Here is a 26,032-nt window from a genome sequence, read left to right on the forward strand (position 1 = left end):
GTAAGATGTATACGATAACCCTTATGGCTGATCGTATACATGTGCCGCTGGTCTCTGCTATTTAAAATAGCAGCGACCGCACGGCTAAGGCACCCGCTGCACGCGCAAGCGGGCACCGTGTTTAGGGATCGGACCCATGACGTACAGCTACGTCATGGGTCCCTAAGGGGTTAAAAATGCACATGATAAATCCTCCCAAAATGTCTGCTATAAATGTTGTGATTAGATGCCATTGGCTGCATATTTTGTTTGCCTGCTAAGCTATGATCAGTAATCATGAAGAATTAAAAGTTGATTGAATTTTTACCCATTGAGTGACTGCAATGCACATTAAGCCTCCCGGTTCAGATCCATACATGCAGTATTCCTTCTTTTACTTCTGTTACTTAACATGAAATAAATGATCATTTTGTGAGTTTGTTATTTGGTACTCCCGGATCCAGTGGCTGTTTTTGTTACTAAAATTACCTTGTAATGCATGCCTTAATTGACTTTTAATTTTCCCTAGAGTCTCTTGCATGATGCTGATGAATGGTGTCTCAATCACTGATAAGGAACCTTTAGGCCCATTTCACACGAGCATGACGGATTAGGTTCAGTAAAACTCGCACCATTTTGCAAGCAAGTTCAGTCAGTTTTGTCTGCGATTGCATTCAGTTGTTCAGTTTTTTCCACGCGGGTGCAATGTGTTTTGATGCGCTTTTCACACGCGTGATAAAAAAACTGAAGGTTTACAAACAACATCTCTTAGCATTGCACCCGCACTTGCTTGTGGATGCAATGCGTTTTTCACGCAGCCCCATTCACTTCTATGGGGCCAGGGCTGCGTGAAAAAAGGCAGAATACAGAACATTGCTGCGATTTTCACTCAACGCAGAACTGATGCGTGAAAAACAACGCTCATGTACACAGACCCATTGAAATGAATGGGTCAGGATTCAGTGCGGGTGCTATGCGTTCACGTCACGCATTGCACCCGCGCGGAATACTCGCTCATGTGAAAGGGGCCTTACACACAGGCCAATAGTCGGGGCAATTATCAGGAAGGGGATTTCCTAGGAACACTCAGTCCCAATAATTGGCAATCACCTGGTAAAAGCATAATTTGTGTGGTCACATAAATCATTATTTCTGGGCAGCAGATCGTTCTCTGTAAACAGTGATTTGCTGCCCAGAGTCAATGAGAGTAATTTATTAATAGGGTTTTTGTGCCAGAATATTTTGCTTCCTCTATCTTTATTTTGTGCCATATTTATACATAGTTCGATGTGTGGTTATTCTGTTATTGGTAAAAGGTGTTTACATAGTTAAATGTACCAAAATTTGAACATATTGGAGGGATGTTACGACGCAATGCGTCAAAGAATGCTTATTTGCAACACAATGCATCACATCTATCTACTTACAGAGATGTGACAAAACCTGTCTAAAACTAGGACAAACGAAGGCACAAAGTAGGTCAAGACAAAAAATAAATAAATAAAATGACAAAAAATGTAATCTCTGGTATACAGCAAATTAATACACATTTTTGCACAGGCATTCCTTATATTTCCCACAGGCAGCATGTACCACAGGTTTTGGCACATTATACGCCTGATTCCAGACACAACTTCAATATTATATCTACCCCAATGAATCTGTATGTTGACAAATGATTACAGTAGTGATCACTCATCATCATACTGCAGAGTTGATTGCTTCATGTAAATGCAGGGCTCACCTCTACTCAAGATCAAGTAATTATCAGGAACTAACTGTTGGCCCTGGCAAAGGGGCCTTTAGAAATGGCCCTGATGTTGATGGTTATGATACCCATTAAAGTCTATGCTGCCCACAGACATGGGGGAGCACTCAGATTGAAATGTTGGATTGCTGCAAAACTCTGCATGCTGTTATGTCTCAGGCCGAGATTTAAATGATTACAGTTGATTAGACACCGGATCTTGCCATAAGAAGGTGTAAAGGTGCTTGTCCTGCTATCCTATAAAAAGACTATCTGAGGCTACTTTGAGGTAGTGTACCTCTTGGTCAGAGATAGTTGACTGCTAGACATGCCTCTACAATGCACTCCGACATATAGTATTACCCAGTTGACAGACTATGAGAGGGGGCACATGACTGGACTTAGAGAAGCAGGGTGGTTATTTAAAAAAAATTGCACACCATCTAGCTTGTTCTAACAAGGCTATTAGGAGGTGCAGGGAGCAGTGGTTACGTAAGGGCACTGTCACCGATGTTCCCGTGGCAGGTACCAGGAGATCGTAGAGACTGGCAACTCGTGGGTTAAATTGACAAGTTCACTGTGGATCTTGTGGTGTCTGTATTTTGGTGAATGCCACACCCTTTGCTTTAGGTGTTGTTTGCTGTTAATTTACCTCTTCCATAGTAGCCGCTTCTCACTTTTGGAGGTGCGGTTTATAGATTTTCTTACTGCCTTCTAACTAGCTGGTCGGTTATACTCTGTGGTGCTTCTGGAGTTGCCAGTTTTCTACTTTCAGATAAGTCTTGTCTTTTCTTATTGTTTTGTGTTTGTTATATTCCCTGTTGTCTGTATCTGGGCCTGAGACAGAGACTTTCATTTGTCCATCTGCGGAGGAATGGGTTGTCTCTGGTCTTAACCTCATTCCTGGGCCTTATAGGGATATAAGGGCCTAGGTATACAGCATATGAATATTCCTACCTTTAAGGTTGATAGGTAGTTAGGGCCCGGATTAGGGTTGTTTAGGCGGTGACCTGTTCCTTCCCTAGTTTCTAGGCCCAGTTACTGTTCCCCTTCCCTCCTGTGTATAGTATGGAGTTGTTCCCCCACACTGATCGTGACAGGCACACACACTATGAACAGTGGGGAAGATCATGTGATCTGCCGACAAGCACGAGTAGCTCCCACAGTTTCATTGTCTACCATCCAGACACAGGTGGCACATTTATTACACACTCTTGTCTCTTCCCAGACCATTTCCAGGTGTTTAGCAAAAGGTAATTTGGTGTAACAGCACTCATTATGTGTCCTGCCATTGACAAACAGCCTCCATCACCTTTGTTTGCAGTGTTGTCACTGGACTCCTATATACTGGAACCATATCATCTTTAGCAAATAATCCAGGTTTTGTTTGGGATCTGATGACAGTTCAAGTATAGAGGCCTCATGGAGAGCGCTTCAATTGTGCCTTTGCTGTGCACCGACACTGTGCTCCAAGTGCTAGTGAGATAAACTGGGGAGCCTTCACATATGCCAGTTATTCATTGCTAGTAGTGATAAGAGAAACACTAACAGTTCAGTGATATGTGCAGGACATCCTGCCACATGTTTTGTCTCTCATGATAATACAACCGCATGCATCTGTTCAGAACGGATAGCGTTTGTATTATCTTTAAAATTAGCCAAACGGATCCCTCTTGAACACCATTGAAAGTCATGGGGGGATGGATCCATTTTCTATTGTGCCAGATTGTGTCAGTGAAAATGGATCCATCCCCATTGACTTACATTGTGTGTCAGGACGGATCCGTTTGGCTCAGTTTCGTCAGATGGACACCAAAACGCTGCAAGCAGCGGTGTCCGCCTCCAATGCAGAATGGAGACGGAACGGAGGCAAACTGAGACAAACGGATGCATTCTGAGCGGATCCTTATCCATTCAGAATGCATTAGGGCAAAACTTATCCGTTTTGAACCGCTTGTGAGAGCCCTGAAAGAATCTCACAAATGTAAACCAAAACTCCAGTGTGAAAGTAGCCTAATATAAAATTCTTCTTCCTCTAACCAATGTCATATTTTTTAAACAACTCTAAAGCATGTCCAATCATTTAATTAAAATGCAATATTTTACTTTTATTCAATATTTTCTTTTTGCATAAATCCATTTTAATTAGTAATTTGCATACTGAGAAGAAATACCTCATATTCAAATGTCCTGTATTTTTAATGCTGCTGTCTAGAAACGCATTTTCTCTGCAACTTAATCTACTATATGCATAAGCAGGGAGTTATTTTCCATTTATATAGTAGTAATATAATTAGCTAAAGAATTCATTTATAGATATATGAATATCTTCCTTCTGCAACCAGCATGTGCAAGAAAGAAAAAAAAAAATCAAGAGTAAATATTTTGTAATTGATGTTGGTTTGAATTGAATTCATTTATATGATACTTTAAAATCTTTAGGGCAGAAAAATAGCCTGATATATCCCCAAACCATAAGACCCAATGATGGCAGAAACATTACAATAGGAGGAGCAAATGTTGCAGTCACACCCAGGTACAATTGAAACAGAAAACAGCAGCAATCAGATTGCTTGAGAAAGATCACACTGATCGAAACATTGCATTTGTCTTGGTGAAATAAAGCATTAAGGATCAAGGCTGGAGAGTGCTGCTGTTTTCTGTTTCAATTGTACCTGGATTTGGGGAAGCATAGGACTGGCTTCTGGCACGGCGAGCACCACCACAGTAAGGAAACAACTAATTTTTGTAGTGCTGCTACATTTTTCTTTTTATTCGCAGTCACACCTAGGCCACCAGTACTTAATCCCTTAAGGACACAGGACGTACCGGTACGCCCTATTTCCAGAGTCCTTAAGGACACAGGACGTACCGTTACGTCCTGACTTAAAATCGGGATTCCGGCGCCGCGGGGGTTAATCGGAACGGGATGCCGGCTGAAATCATTTAGCCGGCATCCCGTAACAACGCAGGGGGGTCATTTGACCCCCCCGTATCGGCGATCGCAGAAAACCGCAGGTCAATTCAGAACTGCGGTTTTCTGCGTTTCCGGTCCATTCGGGTGTCCTGTGACCCGATGAACCGGAAAAAGACTGCGATCGGTGGCGTAATTATACACCACCAATCGCAGTCCGAAGATTTGGAGAGGCGGTGCTGGCCTTGGTGCTGAACGCCGCTGTCCAGGGTGCTGATTGGTGCAGGGGAGAGAGGCGCGAGATTCAAACTTCCTGCGCTCTTCTCTCCCCTCCTCTTCCTGTCCAGCACCCTGACCGTGCAGCATCGTCCAGCTACTGTGTCCCCCTAATCGCCATCCATCACCCTCCTGCACCCATCGCCACCCAGGTAGGTTAGGGTCAGTGAGGGAGAGGCACCGTTAGGCAGGGAAAGAAGGGAAAAGTAAGTTAGGAAAAAAAAAAAGAAAAAGTACTTTTATTCCAAACTTCCATCTATCCATCTATCTGACCCCAGACCCCCCCTGCCATTTTGCTGGCAATCCTGGAATCCAGATTCCCACAGTGGGGTTTATTGAAATAGACTATTTTAGTTTTTTTTTCAGTAACCCACTGGTGAATTTTATGGTGGAGCAGACAAATCTGTATGCCCAACAGTTCGTCACTCAAAACCCAGGCTCATTTTTGGCTAGACCCGGTGGCTGGACGCCGGTCAGTGCAGCCGAAATGAGGATTTTGGGGCCTCGTGCTGCATATGGGTCTAGTCCAAAAACCCAGTGTCAGGCAGTACTGGAGTGAGGACGTCCTGTACCAGAGCCCACTGTACAGTATGGTCATGACATGCTCCCAGTTTGAGGCCATCCGGAAATGTCTGCATTATTCCGATAATGCAGCATGTCCAACCCGAGGTGATCCTGCCTATGACCGGCTGTATAAGATACGGCCGGTCATCGATCACTTTGGGGCCAAATTCATGGAGGCCTACGTACCTGGAAGGGAGGTCGCGGTTGATGAGTCTCTCGTTGCGTTCAAGGGGAGACTCAGTTTCCGCCAATATATTCCCACAAAGCGGGCGAGGTATGGCGTGAAGCTATACAAAATTTGTGAGAGTACCTCAGGGTACACTTACAAATTTCGTGTGTACGAGGGGCGAGATTCCCGTATTCAACCCCCAGAATGTCCCTCCACTCTGGGTGTTAGCGGGAAACTTGTGTGGGACCTTATGTACCCACTGCTGGATAATGGTTACCACTTGTACGTGGATAACTTTTATACCAGCATTCCCTTGTTCAGGTCCCTTGCCGCCAGATCCACGTTCGCTTGTGGGACCGTGCGGAAAAATCAACGCGGCCTCCCTGCCTACCCCCTCCAGGTACCTATCCCCAGGGGTGAGACCCGTGCACTTACCAGTGGAAACCTGTTGCTGGTCAGGTATAAGGACAAGAGGGATGTCCTTATGCTGTCCACAATCCACGGTAACAGCACCACCCCAGTCTCTGTGCGAGGTACCGCGGCAATGGTCCTCAAGCCCGATTGTATCGTCGACTACAATCGGTATATGGGAGGAGTTGATCTCTCTGATCAAGTCCTCACGCCATATAACGCCATGCGCAAAACCCGGGCATGGTACAAAAAAGTTGCGGTCTACTTGGTGCAGGTTGCCATGTACAACTCTTTTGTACTATCCCGAAACGCTGGTAGCACAGGGACATTCCTCCAATTCTATGAGGCAGTCCTCAAGGACCTGATATTTTCGGACCGGGAAAGAGCAGGCCGGAGTACCTCGGGAACTGGAGGCGCCCGGATCGTCCCTGGCCAACACTTTCCAGGTGTGGTCCCCCATACTGGAAAGAAGGGACAAACCCAGAAAAAGTGCAGAGTGTGTCACAAGAGGGGGATACGGAAGGACACCACCACTCAATGTGACACGTGCCCCGATCATCCGGGCCTCTGCGTTATCGATTGCTTCAGGGAGTATCACACTTCCATGGAGTACTAAATTTTTATAATCCCCAACAGTCCACTAGAGAACATAAAACACTATGGCTCTCAGACTTTGGAGACACGGAAACAATTTTTCTTTCCCCCAAAAATATTAGTTTTAGTGCAGGCATCCTCAAACTGCGGCCCTCCAGATGTTGTAAAACTATAACTCCCAGCATGCCCAGACAACCTACAGCCATCAGCAGGGCATGGTGGGAATTGTAGTTTTACAACATCTGGAGGGCCGCAGTTTTAGGATGCCTGCTTAGTGTCTCCAAAGTCTGAGAGCCATACATATTGGGCATCGTCGCGTGCGTAAAAGTCGTCGCTATAAAAATAACTTTTGACCAAACGCCTCGGATGAACGGTGTTATAAACATAAAATAAAAACTGTGCCAAAACTTTGAATCCATTTTGCCTTTAATAAAGCAAGGGTTAACAGCCAAACAAAACTAAATATTTATTGCCCCGATTCTGTAGTTTGCAGAAACACCCCATATATGGTCGTAAAATGGCTATATAGCCGCACGGCAGGGCATAGAACGAAGGGAACTCCATACGGTTTCTGGAAGGCAGATTTTGATGGACAGTTTTTTTTTTTTGGACACCATGTCCCATTAGAAGCCCCCCCTGATGTAGCCTAGACTAGAAACTCCAAAAAAGTGACCCCATCTAAGAAACTACACCCCTCAAGGTATTCAAAAGTTACTTTACAAACTATGTTAACCCTTTAGGTGTTCCACAAAACTAAATAGCGAATGTAGAAACAATTTTAGAATTATTTTTTTTGTTACATTGCCTCAAAAAAGAGTAATATAGAGCAACCAAAAATCAAATTTACCCCAAAAATAGTCCCAAAACAACAACCACCTTATCCCGTAGTTTCCTAGATGGGGTCACTTTTATGGAGTTTCTACTCTAGGGGTGCATCAGGGGGCTTGAAAGGGTACATGGTGTAAATAAACCAGTCCAGCAAAATCTGCCTTCCAAAAACCATATGACGTTCCCCTTCTTCTATGTCCTGCCGTTTAGCCAAATAGTAGTTTACGACCATGTATGGGGTGTTTCTGCAAACTACAGAATCAGGGCAACCCATTTTGAGTTTTGTTTGGCTGTTAACCCATTTTTTCCAGTAATAAAGTAAGAGTTAAAATGGAAAATTTTCCAAAAAATAAAATTTCTAAATTGTTTCTCCATCTGCCATTAACTCTTGTGGAACACCTAAAGGGTTAACAAAGTTTGTAAACCCAGTTTTGAATACCTTGAGGGGTGTACTTTCTTAGATGGAGTCACTTTTTTGAAATTCCTATTCTAGGGGTGCAACAGGGGGCTTCAAATGGGACATGGTATAAACAAAACCAGTCCTGCAAAATCTGCCTTCCAAAACCCATATGGTGTTCCCCTCCTTCTATGTGCTACCGTTCGGCCAAACAGTACTTTACGACCACATATGGGGTGTTTTTGCAAACTACAGAATCAGGGCAACCCATATTGAGTTTTGTTTGGCAGTTAACCCCTGTTTTACTCCTGGAAAAAATTTATTATATTGGAAAATTTTCCAAAAAATAGAAATTTCGAAATTGTTTCTCCATCTGCCATTAACTCTTGTGGAAGACCTAAAGGGTTAATAAAGTTTGAAAAAAACAGTTTTGAATACCTTGAGGGGTGTAGTTTCTAGAATGTCATTTTTGGGAGGTTTCTATTATCTAAGCCTCACAATATGACTTCTAACCTGAACTGGTCCATAAAAAGTGGGATTTTGAAGATTTCTGAAAAATTTCAAAATTTGCTTCTAAACTTCTAAGCCTTGTAACATCACCCAAAAATAAAATATAATTCCCAAAATGCTACAAACATGAAGTAGACATATGGGGAATGTAAAGTCATCACAATTTTTGGGGGTATTACTATGTATTACAGAAGTAGAGAAACTGAAACTTTGAAATTTGCAAATTTTTCAAAATCTTTGGTAAAATTTTTATTTTGTTATGCAAAAAAAAATAACTTTTTTGACCCAATTTTAGCAGTGTCATGAAGTACAATATGTGACGAAAAAACAATCTCAGAACGGCCTGGGTAAGTCAAAGCGTTTTAAAGTTATGAGCACTTAAAGTGACACTGGTCAGATTTGCAAAAAATGGCCTGGTTCTTAAGGTGAAATAGGGCCGTGTCCTTAAGGGGTTAAAGCATACCTAACCTTTCAATAAACTTTGCATTATTTAATAGCAATTTACACTATTTCTGGTCACCATATGAATAGACATTTTTAGCTGTTTTCTCCTGTGTTTACTGAATGTCTAATTTGTACTTCTCCCAGATATAATGGGTGGAGTTTAACTCCCATCCATTGCACACAGAAAGTAGAGGAGGATCTGCTTCTTAGCCTCCTCTTAATAACTCAGAAGCAGCCCCAGGATCATGAAGTATATTACAGAGAAGTACTGACTTCTATGGTTGTGAATAAAGCATTTGGGATAGAAACATAGAAACATAGATACATAGAATGTGTCGGCAGATAAGAACCATTTGGCCCATCTAGTCTGCCCAATATACTGAATCCTATGAAAAGCCCTTGGCCCTATCTTATATGAAGGATGGCCTTATGCCTATCCCATGCATGCTTAAACTCCTTCACTGTATTTGCAGCTACCACTTCTGCAGGAAGGCTATTCCATGCATCCACTACTCTCTCAGTAAAGTAATACTTCCTGATATTACTTTTAAACCTTTGCCCCTCTATTTTAAAACTATGTCCTCTTGTAGCAGTTTTTCTTCTTTTAAATATTCTCTCCTCTTTTACCTTGTTGATTCCCTTTATGTATTTAAAAGTTTCTATCATATCCCCTCTGTCTCGTCTTTCTTCCAAGCTATACATGTTAAGGTCCTTTAATCTTTCCTGGATGAGATGAAAACTTCATATTTAGCTGCAGCATTCTATTTGTGTGTGTGTCTCATTCAGCTCCTGCACACTTCTTCACCCTTGCTTCTCCAAAGACTTGTATTGACATGAATATTATAATATGACTCTTCTGTGTATTTGACATTTTTAAAGAGAAAAGCATTTTGGGGGGGAGTCAACAGCTGATAACATAACAGCTAGACATTTCTCAATTATAAGGCATATTACCAAGTTTCTTATGGCCGTTAGTACAATTGATTTTTGCAAATTTGTGTTAAAAGTTAGTGCCCATTTAAGGCTCTTTTCACATTTCCATTAGATGTTTTGGTGTTGTTGACATGTTCTGCAGCATTATTCTTGCAGGAAATCCTTAATGTAAACTTGATCGGCATAATTATAGGTAACAGGTGGTGCAGAGGATGTATGGTGCAGGTCTCTGCAATGGGCCCGCTCCATACACGGTGGGTGCTGGCTGTATCATACAGCCCGCACCTGGCCACACTGAAAGGGAGCGGCGATCGCACCGCCGCTGTCATTTAACCCCTCAGGTGCTGCGAACAACACTGATCGTGGTACCTGTGAGTGAAGGTAAAGGGATGCGGCTCCCTCTGCCTTTCGTTTGGAGCCCCCACAGTGAAATTGCCGGGCACTAATCAGTTTCCAGGGAAACCTGGATGCTGCTGAAGCAATCCAGGCCTGCTATGGCTTTTGCCACACAGAATAGAGACTGTAGAAATGCTATTCACCCTAATAGATCTCTATTATGGTGAATATGCGAGGGCATCAAAATTTTCTGTCCGGTAAACCATAACAGAAAAAAAAAAGAAAAACACACAATTCGCAATTTTTCTGTCACCTTTCCTCCCACAAAAATTGAATAACAGTGATCAAAAAGTTGTATGTACCAGAAAAATGGCACCAGTAAAAACTACAGTTCATTACGTCAAAAACAAGCTCATGCGGCTCTGTAAACTAAAATATAAAAAAAGTTATGGCTGTCAGAAAATGGCAATGCAAAGAAAAGTTTGATTTTTCTCAAAGGTTTTAATTTTTTTAAAAGTAGAAAATAAATAAAAAACCTACACAAGTTTGGTATCGCTGGATTCATATTGAGCTACAGAATAAGAACGTCATGTAATTTTTAGTGTACTATGAACGCCATGATGTCAAAACCCGAAAAAATCTTAAAGAATTGTGGGTTTTTTCATTTTAACCCCACATTTTTTCCCTCTGTTTTCCAATAACAGAAATGATCAATTAAATGGTGCCATTAAAAATGCATCTTGTCAAAAAAATAAGCCCTCATACGGCAATGTGAATGAAAAAAATAAAAAAGTTATCGGTATTGGAACGTGGGGAGGAAAAAACAAAAATGCTAAACCAAAGATGGGCCTGGTACTTAAGGGGTTAAATGAGTGATTATGACCTCTTAGTAAAGATAAGGGTTAATACATGACCAGCACAAAGTGAAAGTACCAGTTACACAGTTAGAAAAACAATTAACCGTTTTTGACAGAATGGCTCAATATTCTTAATAAGGGCCAATTTAAAATGTGATTTTTAGCCCAAAATAAGTAGAATGCAATCATTAATAAAATTGCCAAAGGTGTAAATAGTCTTTAAGACCTACAGTGTTTGTATTAATGAAGCTCCAATATTTATTCTTATCCATTTCTATATAGTGCTGGTAGCTAATAAAATGCAGTTATTGGCTTAACAAAGGGGAGTACAAGATTAGAGGTGCAGCATATCGTTTGTAATCTTACTCAATTAGAGCCTTCAATATGGTAAAATGATATTACACCCCCCAACCCCCTATTTACTTAGATGCTTCAAAATAAACTATTGTTAGTGAGGTAATTTAGTATACAATAAAATACAATTACATTTTTCTTTTTTATTCTAACTTTCAGAATTTTTTTTGGGGTTGGGCTTATTTTCTAAGAATATATTTAGATTCTCTTTCAGTGGTCTATGCAAAGGGTTAATTAATAAGCTTTAATATTGAAAGAGAAGCCCTGAAAATCCTGAAACATTTGCATTTGGAAATTGAATTTGTATGTGCTTCCCAGTTTGTAAGAAATAACTAACCATGTTTGCGCTGATAGGCTGCCAACAGATTGCATAAAAGAGTATGGAATAGTTACTGCATGCAATTGTAAAACAGCTTGCCTCCTGATGGTATGTCCCTTGTGAATAATTTTGTGTATGGTGCCTGTCCCAGTTAATATATGCTAATTACAGTTTTATCCTCTTGGGCAAATATAAATGTAATAGACACATACAATACAATTGTCTTTGTTATCCTATAATATTATTAGACCTCAGTCTATACAGTACAGCACTGACAACTTTAGCAATGTCACAGCCACTGCCAAAAGCAATGGCTGGGAACGTAGAGTGGTCAACATATTCAGTATATAATTAATCAATCAATCAGTGGTATACAGTGCATTATATTTATTTTATAAACATTTATAAAAAATATATATATATAATTCTATAACATTTCTGTATACATTACTATTGTATATTACATGTGGTGGTAAGTTAGCCTTGAAAAGAAAAGTGAATGGTCACATCTGCAGAATAGTTTAAATCTGAAAAGTATAGATATTCTTTATTTCCAGGACATTTTAAGATATTTTTTAAACAAATAAAAGTGTTATTAAAAATGCCAATTGCACAATAAGACCCAGATTTACTAATGTGTCTGCTTCAACAATCTCTCTAAAAGGTGACATAAATTGTCACAATTTGTCACAACTAAAGTTTCTGCGATTCTGACATGTCCTACAAGGGGTGGGACATAGTAGAAAGGGGTAGATCTGTATGGGAAAGGGGCAGACCTAAGATGTGCCATTTTGCTTTAAATCTGTGCCACAATTCCGACATAATATCTGCCTCAAAGTAAGCCAACCAATAGGCAATATAGAGTCAGAAAGTGTCTATCCCTGCACCAGATATGCTAACATATCATGTTAACTTATCAATATGAAGTTCTGTATAGTATATTTTTGATTGTATGCTTCTATATAGTGTTCAGTATGGGTACAGTATGAGTTCTGTCTTCTATATGAATTCCATATACTGTTTTGTTACAGTACTCTGTGGATCCTGATCCTTTATCTTCTCCGCTACTAGCCATAATTGCTAGCAGCCTAGGAAACATAAATTGCTCTACTATGGTAGCATGTAGGTTTTTAAATGGCTCCATGTGTACAGATGTGATTTTTATTAATTGACTATTGCGAGGAAAATTGGCAACTTATGGCATATGATGGAGCATGTCGCCTCCCTCTCCATTTTCTTTAATACCTTTTTCCAAAGAGAATGTAGTCAGAGGAATTCAATCACTGCTGAAAGATAAAGAGTACGATGTCGGCTAATAAGATACATTCTAGAGTTTCATATATTCACATGTATTATTGAATTATGAATAAAAAAAATTATAAATGGTAAAATATTCTTTTCATATTGTGTTTGTGCTCTGAGTATTCTAATTTCAAAGTACAAATCATACGATGGCAGATTTATCAGTTGAATCATATGTTCTTATTTCTTTTACAATGGGTATAAACGGTAATGTCAATTGTCTCCGTCATTGCCACCTCCAAATGTGCTTTGTTCATAGTTTTCAAGTGACGCTTCAATAAATATGCATTTTTCATCTAGTCTTTCATTTTATGCTCAAAATTGAAGACCTATTGTCTTCAAAATGTGTTTCTCGATGGCAAATGCAGAGATCTATTAGATATATTTTAAAATATAAATCTACATATTAATTTAAAAGAAAATAGAAAAAAAATTATGGATTCAAATTAGGATTTTATGACTAATCTCACAGGAGGAACCAAGCCACTAGTATTAGTGAAGGCAGTTGAAGGTAGATATAGTTATTGTGAGGTATGTAGAATTATATATTCTTCAACCTTAAAACGGAACCTGTCATCGAGTTTTTGCTCTACTCACTGAAAGCAGCATAAAATATTTACAGACTGCTGATTTCAGCTGATTTCTGTCACTGATGAGCTAATATCAAGTGGTTGTGGAGAACTTACTAAATAATCATCATAGACTGGGTCTGCCCGAGAAGAGTCTTGGTTATTCATGAGCTCTTCCACTACTGAAGACTGACTAAGCAGAGAGCTGTCATCAGAGGGTGGGAAGGGGGTGCAACAGTTCAAGAATAACTGTGACTCTTCTCTGACAGTTCATGACTATTCTCCGGCACTGGCCTGTATAATTATACTGCAAGCTTTCGGATACTGGCTAAATATTAGTTTATGAGTGACAGACTGCTGAAATTAGCATGTCTGTTACTGCATTATGCAGTCCTCATTAAGGGAAAGATATAGTTAAAGATGTTCTTCGAGACTGAGAACTCTTTTCTTATGGCTAGGCATGGTACAGGGAAAGTAATATCAGGACCCCATACTCAGGAATGGGGAGGGGGCAATAGAAGAACAAAATTAAAATCTGTACACTCAGCAAGGAGATTTAATAAATGTACATAAGTGGTGACGGATGTTTTTTAAAGGGTTTCACCAAGATTTAATAAATTTGGCGAGGAACTATTTCTTTGGATCAGAACAGCAGGGAACAGAGTAACAACATGGGTTCAGTGGGACTCCTTTAAAGATCTTTAAGGTATTCATCAGCATCAAATATTTAAAAGGCTATGTGCACCTTTGGGGGCACTTTTTTATGATTGAATTTTACTCATTTTGGGATAAAAATCTATTTCTTCACATGGTCTGTATTAAAAAAAATATTGAGCCGTTCTGTCAAAAATGATTAAATATCTAGCTTTGTGCTGGTCATCTAAAAAAGCCTTACCTCTAAATTACTAAAAGGTCATAAACAATTATTTAAGCCACATTCTTATCAGTAAGATAAGGATTGAGCTAGAGATGAGCGAACCAGTCGAAACTCGTTTTGGGTACGGTTCACAAAATAAAATAAAAAGTTTGGTTCAGACCCAAATTAATTTGAAACAAACCAACATTTCTTCAATTGCCATGAAAGTTGGTATATAACCCCCTCTAGACTCCTAGAACTCATTTTTAGGAAAACATATTTTTTATTTTTTTTAAAATTTGTTTCCCTCCAACATCCCCCCCTCCCCAAGCCCTGGAATGCAATGACAGCAATAGTAAATGAGGTCTGAAAAATACATTGTGTCGGTACATGTCTCATGCTTTTTCATATTCAAAAAGCTTCCAAAAATTGTCCCCCAGCAGATGATGTTTAAACACACAGGTGTTATGAGAGTAAAGAAAAGTGTCTTAAGGAAATGTGATGGTTGGCAAGTGGCATTAGTGACATGATGCAGGATGCAGCAGAAGCCACACAGAAGGTGATGTTGCAAAGAGGTATAAGTGGCATGATGCAGGCCAAAGCATGCAGCATCTGTACACACTGTGATGGTAGGTAGGCAGATGAACAGACAGCAAGAGCGGAAAGATGGGGCATCAGCAGCAAGGAGAGGTCTATTGATTGCATTCAGCCTGCCTGGAACTGTGAGGCAACTTGGTCTGTTTGGGTGATATTCCCCACAGTGCCAAAACCCGCTCTGAGATGAGACTGGAGGAAGGGCAAAAAAAAGATAAGAGAGCATGCTGTGCCAGTTCAGGCCACTGTTCCAGTCTGTCTGCCCTGAAATCCATGGCGTCAGGGAACTGGGCCATAGTTTAGGTAGGCCTGAACCTAAGCATTGATGTGGGAGCTGTCGGCTTGCTGAATGGCCTCAGCCTGGACCGACATATGGAAAAAACTGCCCCATCATGATGAGGAGATTTAAATGGCTGCCGCTACTGCTACTGCAGCTTCTGCTACTTGTGGCAGCGGGAGAGACGTGACTCTGCAGAGGGCGGAGGGGGGCCTTTCTTTCAGACATGCTGGTGGCAGGTGTCTACTTGCCTTAAGCTGTGGCAAGCTGCATACACAATGTTTCCTGGCAATAACATAATTTGTCCTCCCTTTGTGACTATATTGCCTTGGTAGAGAGTGTCTAAAAGCATGGCAATCCAGTAATTATCAGACTGCTTGATGTCAATGAGGTCACTGCATAAGCAAGCCATCATTACATGTCACTATTCTCGCCAGCGTGCCCAAGAAGCCACTTCTTTCTGGCTCTGTCCCCCACTGAGACGATTGGGTGTCTTGGCCAGTGCTATTTGCATGTGTTATTGCATGTGTCCACTGTATTGTGAACTTTGCCAGACAGCAATAAACGCAGGGAGCGGCCCATGTGGTCTGCCATGTGAGAGTACAAGGCAGGGGTGGCTTTTTGGTAGAAATAGTAGCATCTAGGAATTTTTCAGCGAGGCTGAGCACATGCCATTAGCTCCCTAAAGGCAGCCAACTCGACTAAATGTTATGGCAGCAACAGCACTGCCAACAATTTGGCCAGGTGGGGATTAAGCCTGCACACCATTGGATTGCTGGGTGCGTAGAGTTGTTTCCTAGACACGCATTCTGTTATCAACTGACAAGGGAACGGAGGAGAAGGAGTTTGAGGTGGAGTAATGGAAAGAGATGATGATAATGTAAAAGACACAGTGACACCGTACTACTCATGGATAGAGTTGAGCGGACACCTGGATGTTCGGGTTCTGCAGGTTCGGCGGGACCCAAATTTGACCCGAACTTGACCCCGAACCCGAACCCCATTGAAGTCAATGGGGACCCGAACTTTTCAGCACTAAAATGGCTGTAAAAATGTAATGGAAATAGCTAGAGGGCTGCAAAAGGCAGCAAAATGTGCCTAAGAGCATGGCAAATGCTCTGCAAACAAATGTGGATAGGGAAATGAATAAATAAAAACATAAAATACCTTAAAAAATACGAATTAGGAATGATGTAGGAGGAAGAGGTTGAGGAGGCGGTGAATGGGTGGATGTGGCCGTGTAGGCTCACGTAGCGGTCAGCGGTTATTTTGCATTTTTACATACGGGTATCCCCCAAAATATTGGGACATACAAAAAATAAAAATAAAGGAATAAGTGCACTTGAGTACAAGGATGGATGGTTGAGGCTGTTAGAACTGTCTATTCTGCACAAGGTACAGACAAGTCCTGAGGGATCCAAGCCTGGTTCATTTTAATGAACGTGACGCCTCCTGCCATGCTAAATACATGTTCAGAGAGTACACTGGCCGCAGGGCAGGCCAGCACCTCCAAGGCATACAGGGCAAGCTCTGGCCATGTGGACAATTTGGAGACCCAAAAGTTGAATGGGGCAGAACCATCAGTCAGTACGTGTAGTCGTGTGCACAGGTACTGTTCCACCATGTTGTTCAAATGCTGTCTCCTGCTAACACGCTCCATATCAGCTGCGTTGGCGACCTCTTCCTCCTCCCCTGCCTTGTGCTTCCACTTGTCCCCCGGCGTCAGTCGGGAATGCTCTAAGAAGTGCGTCTACCAACGTGTGCCTGTAGTCACGCATCTTCTGATCACGCTCAAGTGCTGTTGCAAAAATCCTCTTTCTGAGCCACTTCTAAAAGACTGGCCTGAAAGTTTTAGAAATAACCCCTCTTCCTCTTCCTCGTCCTGGGCCACATCCTCTTCCATCATCGCCCTAAGTGTTTTCTCAAGGAGACATAGCAGTGGTATTGTCACGCTGATAACGGCGTCATCACCACTGGTCATGTTGGTGGAGTACTCGAAACAGCGCAAAAGGCACACAGGTCTCGCATGGAGGCCCAGTCATTGGTGGTGAAGTGGTGCTGTTCCGCAGTGCGACTCACCCGTGCGTGCTGCAGCTGAAACTCCACTATAGCCTGCTGCTGCTCGCACAGTCTCTCCAGCATGTGCAAGGTGGAGTTCCACCTGGTGGGCACGTCGCATATAAGGCGGTGAGCGGGAAGGCCGAAGTTACTCTGTAGAGCAGACAGCCGAGCGGCGGCAGGATGAGAACGCCGGAAGAGCGCACAGATGGCCTGCACTTTACGCAGCAGCTCTGACATGTCGGGGTAGTTGTGAATAAATTTCTGCACCACCAAATTCAGCACATGCGCCAGGCAAGGGATGTGTGCCAAACCGGCTAGTCCCAGAGCAGCAACGAGATTTCGCCCATTATCGCACATCACCAGGCCGGGCTTGATGCTCACTGGCAGCAACCACTCGTTGGTCTGTTGTTCTATAGCCTGCCACAACTCCTGCGCGATGTGGGGCCTGTCCCCCAAACACATCAGTTTCAGAACGGCCTGCTGATGTTTACCCCGGGCTGAGCTGAAGTTGGTGGTGAAGGTCTGTCGCTGACCGGATGAGGAGGTGGTAGAAGAGGAGGAGGAAGCCGAGTAGCAAGAGGAGGCAACAGGAGGCAAAGAATGATGCCCTGCGATCCTTGGCGGCGGAAGGACGTGCGCCAAACAGCTCTCCGCCTGGGGCCCAGCCACCACTACATTTCCCCAGTGTGCAGTTAGGGAGATATAGCGTCCCTGGCCGTGCTTACTGGTCCACGTATCTGTGGTTAGGTAGACCTTGCCACAGATGGCGTTGCGCAGTGCACACTTGATTTTATCGGATACTTGGTTGTGCAGAGAGGGCATGGCTCTCCTGGAGAAGTAGTGGCGGCTGGGAACGACGTACTGTGGGACAGAAAGCGACATGAGCTGTTTGAAGCTGTCCATCTCCACAAGCCTGAATGACAGCATTTCAAAGGCCAGTAGTTTAGAAATGCTGGCATTAAGGTCCAGGGATCGAGGGTGGCTAGGTGGGAATTCACTCTTTCTATCAAAGGTTTGTGAGATGGAGAGCTGAACGCTTCCGTGTGACATGGTGGAGATGCTTGGTGATGGAGGTGGTGTTGTTGGTGGCACATCCTCTGTTTACTGGGCGGCAGGTGCCAACGTTCCTCCAGAGGCGGAGGAAGAGGCTGAGGCGGCAGAAGCAGTGGAGGGAGCAGTGGGGGCCTGAGCCCTTTCTTGGTTTTGAAGGTGATTATTCTACTGCAGCCCGTGTCTCGCATGTAGATGCCTGGTCATGCAGGTTGTGCTAAGGTTCAGAACGTTAATGCGTCTCTTCAGGCTCTGATGGCACAGCGTGCAAACCACTCGGGTCTTGTCGTCAGCACATTGTGTGAAGAAGTGACATGCCAGGGAACTCCTTGAAGCTGCCTTTGGTTCTCTGAAAATGGGGAAACAAAATAAAAGTATTTGCTTTAAGGTTAGCTGCTTTGAGGTGCACCTGCACTTCTGATACCAGACACAGCCTCAGGTCCTGTCTCCTCACTCCCTGTCTTCCTGTCTGTCAGATGCCCTACTGCTCTCTATTGTACGCAACACACATAATTTGTTTTTGGAATCCTAGCCTTTCCCTTCACTGCCCATGGCAATACTGTCACCGCCAGACAGCTGAGAAGCTCTGACAGACGTTCTTCAGAACCTCCTGCTTGAGGTTCTTTTGTTTTGCTTTCGTTTTGTCATCTCGTTAGCCTCTCTCAGCTGTCATGTTGTTGCACTGATTTCATCCCTTTAAATCCCTTCCCATACTGCATCACTTTGCAGTAACTTCCTGGAGTGTGTAAATGCTGGATGCTACAACTGATCCTTCTACAGATAAGTCTGTTCATTGATTTGACTCCCTCCGTATTAAGTGTAGGGAGCCGGTGGTCGTGTCCCCTCACTATTATAGGGTGTTCAGGTGTCATACAGTCGAGGCACGTAGGCATGCAATTTTCTATCATAGAGATCTTTGCATGGGCTGAGAAGACAGGGAGAGTTTCAGGGCTTAAATAGTGGTCACCCTTTTGTTCCTTAGTTTCGGATCAAGCCAGTCGGATCCTTATTTGTAACTTCTTGTTTTCTGTTACACCATCCGTGACAAATGCGCTTGAATAATTTCTGACTGTCCCTGATTGATTTTTCACTGTCTCTGACTCCCTAAGATCATTTTCCTGGCAGACACTGTAACACCCAACCACCCTCTCTCACAGTCCAGCACAGAATGGCATTCTGTGCATTCTGCTAGGGCACCTCCCTAACTGCTGCAGCACTGATTGGTTCATCCAGACAGCCTGTCAGCCTGTAAGCTAATCAGGGCGAGCCCACCTTCCTCTCAGGGTCATGTGAGAATCCTTCTTCTTCCTCTCTAGTGCTTTTTTCCCACCGGTGTGCACTAAAATGGCATGTGTGCCATTTTAGTGGATTTGTCAGAACTGAACTCGGAAAGATTTGGGTTCATCTGCCATCCGAAAAATAGCAAAGTTCGGACCAAACCGGTTGGCTCGTCCGTAGACAGAGCTATAATGAGTGTTTAGAAGGTCAAAGATCCAAGATAAGTAGTGGTCAGCGGAGCTAACTGATGGAACAAGATTCAAATCCTGCTACTAGAGAATTTCAAGGCTGCAGTGAGAAAAGGGCTCAATTTTTTTAAATAAAGACCAGTTGAAAAATATGATTTATTTTTTTAGCTTAAAATTAGTACAATGCAATAAGAAATTACCCCCAAAAGGTGTACATAGCCTTTAAGCTTTAGCAAGTTAGGTTTAATTTAGCACATATAATATATGTTTCTTAAAAGCTAGGACATCCTTTGAACACAATTTTCCAGTTTACATATAGAATTAATTACTCTACTTTGAATGATTGTAATATACAGATGTAGTAGGGTTAACACTCAACTCAAATTTCTTAACTCATCGTGATATTGTGTAGCAAAAGCCATTGAAAAGCAATTGAAGGTGTCAGCTTAGCACAACTAGTTAATAGATCTAGTTAAGCATGTGTTTGTTAACTCTACAACCTCTGTATTCCAGAGCTGTTTTCACAAATCTTTACTGTATTTACCAAACTACTCAACTTTTAAGGTACAGTCTTGGAACTGACTAAATTGAGTTGATTAACAGGCAAGATGAGCGTCCCAAAGTCATTTGTATTTATTATTATATCACCCAAAATGGTTAAGCTGCAAATAATCAAAACTTCAAGATATTCAATATGGTACGGTATGGTTGTATAATTAATGTATATTGCAGTGTATTTTTTCATTCCCCCATGCCAGTTTTCTGGCATAAAGTCGCAAACAGACTTTTTAAACACCACTTTAAACACGACAATTTTGTCTCCAGCTGCAGTTTTCCATCAACCTCGCCACTTTCCTGAAAAGAGGGTGTGGCAATGAGGGGTCGAGGGCAATGGACTCAGCATATTTATTTTCTTTTATGCCAGTTTGTTAATGTAAAAGGATAAAATCAGCTAGGGGCTGACAGATTTCAGTTTAGGTGCATTGACTGCCGGAGGATACTCCTTATTTATTTAAAATATAAAACATTCCCCCAAAGTATGCCTGTAATGTAATAAAATCTCGTTTTAACAGTGCTTTGCTTCTGTATTTACATAAAGGGCTATGATGATGGCTTTGGAGAGGATTATGATGAGCAGAGTTTTGAGGATTATGAGAACAATTACTCCACTCAACCACAGAGGTAAGTAGACAAGGTTTTTTATGCGTCCCTGCTGTTCAGGCTAACCTTGAGAAGTGGATATTTAAAGATTGTAAGAAACAAAACAGTAAAAGAAATTGGGCGTTATTAATATAAAGTAATACAAAACAAATGTATGCCTGTCGCTGCTGCCATTGTAGTGACACAGGCTAGTAGTAACGTCTAGCTTTCAATTTAATCATAAGTATTTGACTATTATTCATGAATTAGTTATGAGAAGATGCTCCAGAAATGTTATTTCACTAAAGCATATATGTTAGGAACGGTGACAGATCCACTTTACACTATTGAATGTAACAAATATGTTACATTAGGGGCTATCCGAAGGGAAAGGGGATGGGTCAAATTGCATCTTAATAATATATATATTCATACTAGTGCATGCAGATGACTGCTGTACAAAATAAAAAAAAACATGACATAAGCTAGTATAAATATATGTCACAATTACATTTTAGCACATTTGCCATGGTGTTTTTTAAGGGAAGAGTTCAAGGAAACTATCCATACAACTGCAAAAATAGGGGGATATTTAACAAAACTGGAGAATAGGAAAACTGGCTTAGTTGCCCAAAGCAACCAATCAGATTCCACTTTTCATTTGTCACAGCTCCTTTGAAAATTAAAAGGACCCATCAGATTGGCTTTTAGGAATTACTAAGTCAGCTATTCTTTGCACCAGTTTTGAGAAAGCAACCCACTAGTTCAATATTTAAATGGTAACTTAGTTTTAGACCTTCTTACAAACTAACTCCTACTTATGCTGGAGATAGTGTGAAGATTCCATTCCAGCCTCCGCCAGCACTCTGGGTTGCTTATATTGACGTTTAGTTACCCCAGTGTGGGACATGCCAATTACATGCCTTGTAACCAGCTAACCCAGCCTGCATCCCTATCCTCAGCACACATGGTGTTTATGGTCACAGCACACAGAGGGGAATGATCCAGAACACAAGGACACATTAATTACAGCATAGACGGGACAAGGACCATGAGAACTAATTAAGTCCAGTGAGGGTTGTTGACTAATCCCTAATGTTTGAGACACTAAAACAGTCCATAAATGAATTTTGTTATCATGGGGGTAGGAGCACATACTATGTACTAGAAATACTGGGTGGACTGGATTCTCACTGAGATCTAGAGCCAGCCCGTGAAATAGACCTCCCCCTCCACACAAACATACACTTCATTAAGTCCATTTAGCTATCCTTGCTGCTAAGGACAGGATTCACCTAGTAACAGTAAGTGGAGAGCGTAATTGGTAGAGAGAGACCCGGAGTGGCAGGGATTTCAGAAATGTTTTTAGGGTGGATAACCTAAAAAAAATTGATCAAACTGATTACAGATTTGTGACCTTTGAGAAATAGTTGTTTGAAAAGTTATTAACCATTTAAAAATAATTCAAACATTTTTAATTTCCGTATTTTTCCCCTATTTAAGTAAAAATCGGCTAAATATACAACCTATTTACAATTCTGATTGAAAGCCTGCAAACTTACTTTTAAAATCATTTTGACTGCATTATGTGAATCATTTTTAAAGTTTCCCATTCACTAGAGCAGTGCACAAATATTAGTAAGTCAAAAGAAATTTGAAATGTTAAAATTTTAGGGAAAATCAATTTCTCAGGAAACATTAGTCATCAGTCACATCAGTAAACATTATTTATAAGCACATTTTGCTCTTGAAAAATAAAAGCTGTCCTGTGATTTGGTTGCTGTGGGGAACAAAGTAAATTTTCTTCTAGACAGTTTAAGAAACTGCCCCTACACAATGGGGAAAGTTTTACATGACAATATTAGAGCAGCAAAAAGCTTTTTTGCATGTTGGAGTTTACAAGAATGGGGTCTGTTGTGACAGTACAGCAATTTCAAATTAAATTTTGTAAATGTGCTCCGTGTAGAAACTGCATTTCGCATTGAGTAAAGCAATGTGAAACCACTGGCTGTTTATGACATGGGAAAAGCCTCCCAAAGACTTCAGAATAGACAGCGAACAGGATTCGAGCTGTGTATGAGCATAGCCCCAGAAAGTCGACTAGGCTGACAACAGATGCCACCAACCATGGTATGGTGTATCTTATAGAAACTTCTGACCTGTAAGCCATACAGATTCATAATTCTTCATGAGCTGAAAAAGGACCACAAACAGAAATGCTGTAACTTTAGCATTAAATTGCAGGGCCGATTGGTAGAGAATGAATTCTTTGACAGGCTGGTGTTCAACAATAAGGCTACTTTTAACCTCAGAGGGAAGGTCCATTGCTACAACATTAGATCTGGGGCTCAGAAAATCCATATGCTCTTATGAAGCACATTAGGGACCCAAAGTAAACACGCTTTATGCATTGAGCAGGCACAAAGCCTATGGTCCCTTCTTTTTTGCAGAGGATATTGTCACTGACCACTCCTACCTGAAAGTATTGAGGAAATGGCTTAGGGAACAACTGCCAAACGTAGTCTATCAAGAGAAAGGTGCTCTTCCTCATTTCCAGTTGGATGTTTGCCGTTACCTGAATGAAACTCTACTAGAATGTTGGATCAGTCAAGCTGGAATAAATGATTCCCCAGTTTTGCACTAGCCTCCATGACCAACAGATATAACACCCTGTGACTGCCACATCAAGAACCCAGTGTATCTGCCACCCAGCCACAGGATCTAAATAGCCTGAAATGATGCATCACTGAAAAAAATGTACTCCATATCTGACGATATGCTGGCATCTGGACAAAACTGGACTACTGCCTAGACATCTACCATGTTATCAATGGAACTCATATCGAACATTTGTAGCGTATAGATAAAACTTCAGAAACACATTTTCATGTTAATAAAGTTGTTACTGATACAAATACTGGGGTTATAATTTAGCACTATTCTTTTTGAATCACCCTGTATCTATATCTATCTGATGTGCTAGTGCATCTCAAATTAGAATATCATCAAAAAGTAGATTTTTTTCAGTAATTCAATTCAGAAATTTAATTTTTTTTTATATAAATTCATTACATATAGATTGATCTATTTCAAGTGTTTATTTCTTTTAATGTTGATGATGATATGGCTTACAGCTAATATAAAAACAAAAATTAGTATCCCATAAAATTTGAAAATTAGATAACACCAATTAAAAATATAATTTTAATACAGAAATGTTGGCCTACTGAAAATCATGTACAGTAGATGCACCCAATATGTGATCGGTGCTCCTTTTGCATGAATTACTACCTCAATGCGGCATGGCATGGAGGCGATGAGCCTGTGGGACTGCTGAGGTGCAGGTTGCTTTGATACTGGCCTTCGGCTTGTCTGCATTATTTGTCCTGGTGTATCTTATCTTCCTCTTGACAATCTATGAGAAACTATGGGATTTGGGTCAGGCAAGTTTGCTGGACAATCCAGCACAGTGATACTCTGGTTATTAAATACAGTGTTGGTGCTTTTGGCAGAATGGGCAGATGCCAAGTCCTGCTAGAAAATGAAATTAGGACGTCTATAAAGCTTGTCAGTAAAGCGAAGCATGAAGTGCTCTAAAATTTACTAGTAGATGGCTGCGCTGACTTTGAACTTTATATAACACAGTGGACCAACACCAGCAGATGACCTAGCACCCCAAACCATTACTGACTGTGGAAACTTCACACTGGACCTCAAGCAACTTGAATTGTGTGCCTTTCCAAAATTTACTTTAATCCGAAAACATGAGTTTGGACCACTGGGCAACAGTTCAGACCTCTTTCTCCTTAGTAAGACGCTTCTGACGTTGTCTCTGGGTCATGAGTGCCTTGACACAGGGAATGTGACAGTTGTAGAACATGTCCTGGATATTTCTTTGTGTGGTTACTTTTGAAGTACTAACTCCAGCTGAAGTCCACTCCTTAGGAATCTCCCCCAAATTCTTGAATGGCCATTTCTTGACAATCCTTTGAAGACTACGGCTATCCTTGTTGATTTTTCACCTTTTTATACCACACTTTTTCCTTCCACACATCTTTCCATTAACATGCTTGGATACAGCACTCTGGATTGAAAACTGTCATATTAGCAGTCTACCCCATGATTGTGTAGCCTACTAAACCAGACTGAAGGAACATTTGCAGGTGTTTTTGTGTAACACCATGAGTCTACAATATTGACCCTTATACATATTGACCCTTACCCAATATATATATATATATATATATATATATACACACACACTTTGCTTTTTCCGGGTTCGTTTTGGATGAATAAACTAAAATGGTGTATAGCTCCATTTTAGTGCACATGTCAGTGGGGAATAAGCAAATAAGCACTAGGGAGGAAGAAGGGTTCTCATATGACCCGAGAGGAAGTGGGGGTGGGGGGCTTGCCCTGATTGGCTCCCAAGCTGTCAGACAGCCTAGATCAGTCAAAAATTGCTGCAAGCAGAACACCATTTTGTGCTTTGCTGTGAATCGGGGTGGTTGGGTGTTACAGTGTCTGCTAGGGACAGTGAAAAATCAAACAAGGACAGTCAGAAATCAATAAATAAAATAAAGCTTATTGACAGGTACAGTGAAGGGAAAGGCTAGGATTCCAAAGACAAATTTTGTGTAATAGAGGGAACCAGGGCAACTGACAGACAGGAAAAGAAGAGACAGGACCTGTGGCTGTGCCTGCTATCAGAAGTGCAGGTGCACCTCAAAAGCAGCTTTCTGCAAGCAAATACTTTCATTTTGTTATATATATATTTGCTGCAGCAATACCCATGGTGTGACAGTAATATAAATGTTTGTTAAGTTGAAATTGAGCGTAACACCTCAATAATCTGTTTACGTATGTTTAGTTTCCACAACAAGAAATGGAGCATCTGGCCTCAATTGTCTATTTCTGTGAATTCTATTTCCTCATGATTGGATTTTCATTGTTTTTTGGGACTTTAATTTACTCAGCATATAGGTGATCAACACCAATACACAGGCCAGCACACAAAAGTATCCGTGAGAGACAATGAATTTAGGCCTAAATCAGTTTACCTTTATTTCTGTGTTCACAAACGTT

The 26,032-nt window shown here is 41.4% G+C and overlaps 1 protein-coding gene across 2 annotated transcripts in view; it reads left to right on the top strand.

Moving 5' to 3' along the window:
• KHDRBS2 (KH RNA binding domain containing, signal transduction associated 2) overlaps positions 1-26,032 on the top strand; it is a 413,255-nt gene that overhangs the window by 353,641 nt on the left and 33,582 nt on the right. For both annotated transcript variants that reach the window (XR_006388819.1, XM_044291554.1), the window contains exon 7: positions 20,907-20,989. Coding sequence is in view for 1 of the 2 variants with exons in the window: in XM_044291554.1 (XP_044147489.1) it covers positions 20,907-20,989 (83 nt within the window). In the remaining variant the exon portion in view is untranslated. The remainder of the gene's footprint in view (positions 1-20,906; positions 20,990-26,032) is intronic.

This window comes from Bufo gargarizans, chromosome 4 (genome assembly GCF_014858855.1).
Source record: "Bufo gargarizans isolate SCDJY-AF-19 chromosome 4, ASM1485885v1, whole genome shotgun sequence".
Classification (NCBI taxonomy): domain Eukaryota; kingdom Metazoa; phylum Chordata; class Amphibia; order Anura; family Bufonidae; genus Bufo; species Bufo gargarizans.